This window comes from Lipotes vexillifer, unplaced genomic scaffold (assembly GCF_000442215.2).
Source record: "Lipotes vexillifer unplaced genomic scaffold, Lipotes_vexillifer_v1.1 scaffold1134, whole genome shotgun sequence".
NCBI lineage: Eukaryota > Metazoa > Chordata > Mammalia > Artiodactyla > Lipotidae > Lipotes > Lipotes vexillifer.
Genome location: NW_006772145.1, coordinates 567261 through 572355, shown reverse-complemented (window position 1 = coordinate 572355; position 5095 = coordinate 567261). Strand labels below are relative to the sequence as shown.

At 45.8% G+C, this 5095-nt stretch overlaps 1 protein-coding gene across 1 annotated transcript in view; it reads right to left on the bottom strand.

Moving 5' to 3' along the window:
* Nucleotides 1-1783: 1783 nt before the first annotated feature.
* Nucleotides 1784-5095, bottom strand: part of ZNF621 (zinc finger protein 621) — a 16429-nt gene continuing 13117 nt past the window's right edge. The window contains exons 3-4 of the mRNA XM_007447345.1: nt 4613-4720; nt 1784-2844 (exon numbers count right to left, since the gene is read on the bottom strand). Coding sequence (XP_007447407.1) covers nt 1784-2844; nt 4613-4720 — 1169 coding nt within the window. The remainder of the gene's footprint in view (nt 2845-4612; nt 4721-5095) is intronic.

The window sequence follows — 5095 nt, the reverse complement described above, 5'->3', positions numbered from 1 at the left end:
TTCCCTACAGACCCAATTTCACTTACTTTTCTCTTTTCTTCTAAACTGATACCACTTAAACTACTTTTAGAGGTTTCTCTCCTGAAGATCACTGTGAAATAGGGCAAGCCCTTTATCAAGGTACACCCCCCAGACATTTGCTGCTCAAGGCACCTCTCTCAAAGTGTGGTCCACACTAAAGGTCTGGGCATCACCATGGATATCCAAAATCAGAATCTCTGAGAGTTTGGCCAGAAAATTACTCTTTTTACACCAGTTTATTCAGACACATGGTAAAGTTTAAGAACCACTAATGTAAAGGTTTTTCTGTTAACTGCAATGGAGACACATGTAGACAGCAAAAGCAACTTTAGAAAAATGTTATGGCCCCTCCCATCAACATTTAAGGATTTACTTTATATTAGTGCTAATACAGGCAGACCTCAGAGATACTTCTGGTTCAGTTCCAGACCACCACAATAAAGCAAATACAGCAAGAAAGCAAGCCACACGAATTTTTTGGTTTCCCAGTGCATATAAAAGTTGTTTACACTATAGTCTATGAAGTATGTAATAGCATTGTCTAAAAAAAAAGAACATACCTTAATTAAAAAATACTTTATTGCTAAAAACTCTTAACCATTATCCAACAATGCAGTTTTGTCACAAACCTTCAATTTGCAAAAAACAGTTATCTGCAAAATGGATAAAGTGAAGCGCAATAAGACAAGGTGTGCCTGTAATGAATGCATAACTCAAGTTCTTTTTCCAGGAATTACTTCACACAGTCCTTTGCACAGTTATAAAAGATTCTCACCTAAGGTCAAAAGCAAGAGCAATCCAAAATTCCACTTCACTAACCTGTCACATAAGCTTAACCACTGACCTGTTACAGAGCCCTCTTTAATCCTAAAATACAATTCTGCAGGCATATTCAGATTTCCCCCAAACCGGTTGCTCCTACTTCTTTAGTAATTTGCCAAAGTTCATGTTTACAATTTGGAGAAAAGTCAATGTAGAAACCAGTGCTTGCAAACAGGAAACCAGAATTCACACCAAGAAAAATTTATGCACCAGAAGGAGCAAAGATGAATGCCTTGGTGTATATTTACTTAGGAAACCAAAGTTACAAGGAAATATCTAGATATCAAGAGCAAAACTAAAGATTAAAAAAAAACAACTTCATGTTTAAAGACATGATTGCTATTCATCATATAAATGATTGTTATCGCTGTATGTTTTCTTTTTTTTAAACTGGTTATTTCAAATGATCTTTTGCAGAGACGTACAAGATCCTCAATGATCTGTGCCAAAAGCAACCCAACTTCAACTGCATGAATACACCACACCTTCACCCACTGAACAATCTGCATTCATTTCTAAAGGCCATGGTTGGAAGCTCATTCCAATTCTCAACTCTGACAGATCTTAAATGCCTCCTCTGTTTCTCCCAGGCTGCTTCTCTCTAATCACAGGGGCCTAATACGGGGATGTCCTCTCTCTCAAACGTCCCTAATTCACCAAAGCGTCCTATTAGCACTTCGACCACCAGCAGCCCCACAATGCAGACACGGCCGTTACTGTTCAAGCCTGAAAGGGATAAATATGAAGGTCAAGTATTTCCATTTTCTACCCAGAAAAAAACAATATATCATACAAACACAGTCTTTAAGTACATCTCGATTACAATGGCGTTTATGCCGAAACAGCCGTAACACATGTATGGTGTAAAAGCCACAAATCAAGCTTAAGTTAGGTTGGAGATCTGCTGTGTGTAACAGCCAGAGAAGTGCCAAGACAGAGCTCACGAGGAGTGAAGAGAAGGGGTCAGAATAACTGGGGAAGGCTTCACGGTGGGAGGAAGACCCTGGAAGACTCGTACTATTTGGACAGGAGAGGAAGGGACTCCAGAGGCGGGCAGCAGCATTAACATGGGCCTGGAGGCAGGAATGAGGACGGCGTGTGGCAAGGCCAGTGAAGGCACGGCCACAGCCGGAGCAGAGCAGGGGCCCTGGAAAGGCATGGTAGCTAAGGCTGAAGAGGGGCCCTGGGGACACAGCAGGGATGGCCCGAGAGCCTTGCCAGGCTTCTTCTCCACGGGGTGCAATTTCTGATGCTGAACAAAGCTGCCGTACCACTTGAAGGCTTTCCCACATGCCTGACACTCATAAGGCTTCTCTCCGGTGTGAACTCTCTGATGCTGAATGGAAGCAATCTTCTGGGTGAACGCCTTGCCACACTCCTTACACTGGTAGGGTTTCTCCCCGGTGTGAATTCTCTGGTGGGCGATAAAGAGTGACCTACACCCAAAAGCTTTCCAACATTCCTTACATTTATAGAGTTTCTCCCCAGTGTGTAGCCTGTGATGCTGAAGGTAGGCTGCGCTCCGACGGAAGGCCTTGCCACACTCCTTACACTCATAGGGCTTCTCGCCCGTGTGGATCCGCTGATGCTGGGTCAAGGCTGTGTTGGAGCTCAGACCTTTGCCACACTCCTTACATTCATAGGGTCCTGCGCCAATGTGATTTTTCTCGTGTACGATACAGTCATAGCTGGACTTGAAAGCTTTGCCACATTCCTTACATTTGAAGGGCTTCTCCCCAGTGTGGCTCATCTGATGCCGAATGAGCTTTGAGTTATATCTGAATATCTTCCCACATTCTTTACACTCGTAGAACTTCATTCCACCTCGAAGTATTAGATTGGGATTCAGACTGAAAGTCTGCCATGGTGCCTTGCTTTTAAACTCAAAGTGCTGAGACACGTTTCTGAAAAGCCCTCCCACTGGCATGCTGTGCACCTCTGTTTCTTCAGGGGCTTCCTGCTTTACCACTGGCTCTTCTGTCTTAGTCCAGGACTCACCACCTGACCAAAGAAACCACAAGTGTTCCTCGTTACTGAACTGGAAGGGAAACAGGATCCAGTAGTCCTGGTTTTCTCTCGTAGGAAGTGATTTTTTAAAAATATACCCATAAGATGGCTACAAGCATCCATAAAGGAGGATGAGAGACAAAAAGAAAAACAATAACATGTAACTGGAAAAGTGATGACACTGGAACCAGTCCAGGAAGTGCCTCTTATAAGGAAGGGCTGGGGAATGAACCAGGGCAGGTGAAATGTGCAGAATGAGAATGGGAAGGGCGCTTCCCCGGCTGTCCAGTGGTTAGAACGCCATGCTTCCACTGCAGGGGGCTCAGGTTCAATCCCTGGTTGGGGAACTAAGGTCCCACAAGCGATGAGGCACAGCTAGTTAAAAAAGGGGAGGGGGGTAAGGAAAAGAGGCAGGAGGGGAAAAAAAGAAAAAAGAGTGGGAGAGGTGAGAGGAATCAGCAAGAAATGGAAACAGGTTTTAAACGAGAGAGAGGGAGACCTCGAAGAAGGGAAAAGACACCCGTGAGATGAGTGGCTGAGCAGTGCGGTAACACAGAGAAACAATGGATCCAAATGCCCCACCTGGAAGCCAGGAAACCACCCCATATTCCGAATTCTAAATAATGGCCTGATAATTCAATTTTACTTATTTATTTTATTTTTTTTTTGCGGTACGCGGGCCTCTCACTGTTGTGGCCTCTCCCGTTGCAGAGCACAGGCTCCGGACGCGCAGGCTCAGCGGCCATGGCTCACGGGCCCAGCCGCTCCGCGGCATGTGGGATCTTCCCGGACCGGGGCACGAACCCGTGTCCCCTGCATCGGCAGGTGGACTCTCAACCACTGCACCACCAGGGAAGCCCTGATAATACTACTTTTAAATATTCCACATAGGTGTTCCAGTGGTTAGGACTCCGTGTTCTCACTGCTGAGGGCCCAGTTCAATCCCTGGTCAGGGAACTAAGATCCCACAAGCCGCACAGCACGGCCAAAAAAAAAAAAATCCACATAAAATTCTGGGATAAAACATTAGTTCTTTCAGAAAGTCAGCCAGAACACAAGTTGATCGGAGAGCTGTAGGCCACTGTGGTATTACCACTAAAGGAACCACTATTTACAACGTCGCAGTATGTGTAAGAAATGAGGCCTGGAAACTTTCTTCCTAAAAGAAAGAAAACCCAAGTAAACAAAAGCTCCCAGGACTGGTAAGCAGTCTCTGGGAAATTTTAGGGTGGGTGGGTGTGTTGGGTGTGGTAATTGGGGGAATATTCTTGCCCTTTCCTCTATAGCCCTATAGAAAACAAATACATCATAAACCTCAAGATTATGACATCAGGAACTTTTAAATACTAAACATGATTTAAACACTAAAGAGGCAAATAAAATCATAGCTATGGCACAGATAAATCAGTTTGACCCACAGAATAATATTTTCCTTAAAAGTATGGCTGAAACCCTACTTCTCTGCCATGAAAATTGGCATAAAATTAAATACTTTCCCTGGTAAGTGAGAAAAGAGGTGGTTTCAGAGGTAGTGGGTCACAGCTTGTCCGTGGGAGGATAGCCATGTGGATGTGGACAGCATGCAGCTATGCACTCATAGGGACTGGTCCTTCTGGGCTCAGTGCAGGAACTCAACAGAGGTCAGAGAGTGTACTGAGTACTACCTTATAAAAACTACAGGGAGCTCTGTTCTCTGCTGCAGGAGAAATATTTCTAGTAAACCAGGAAGGCAAACCAGAAAGCACTAGGTCCTCTTACTCACCTGGACAGATGCCTCTCAAAATCTCTGCTTCCCAGGGATCTGGGCCCCATGGTGCTTCCCCTCTCTCCAGCTGGGCGATCAGAACAGGAGAAGGGAATGGAAGTGCCTCTCCAGCAAGAAAGAGAGAGAGACAAGTTGAGGGGAGACATCCAGAGCTATTCCTGAGATCTCTCTGCCCACCCCATCGTGGGCTAGTTGGGGAGGGGAGAAGTGGACTGCCCAGGGGACCAAAGGGCCACCAGGGGTTCTGAGGAAGGGGTCCAAACTGTGATCCAAGGTATGGCCAGGGAGACAGTGATTCTCCTCAGGGAGAAAGTGCAAGCTCCCACTGACTCAGAAGAAAGGAAATCCTTCCAGGAAGGATGTATGTACTGATGTCCTGGGAGGCTCCTCCACAGAGGAGAGGGCCCACATCCCACAACACTGGAAGAACGGAGGAACAGAGGTCTCCCGGGGGTACCCGGGAGAATCCTCACCCTCAGG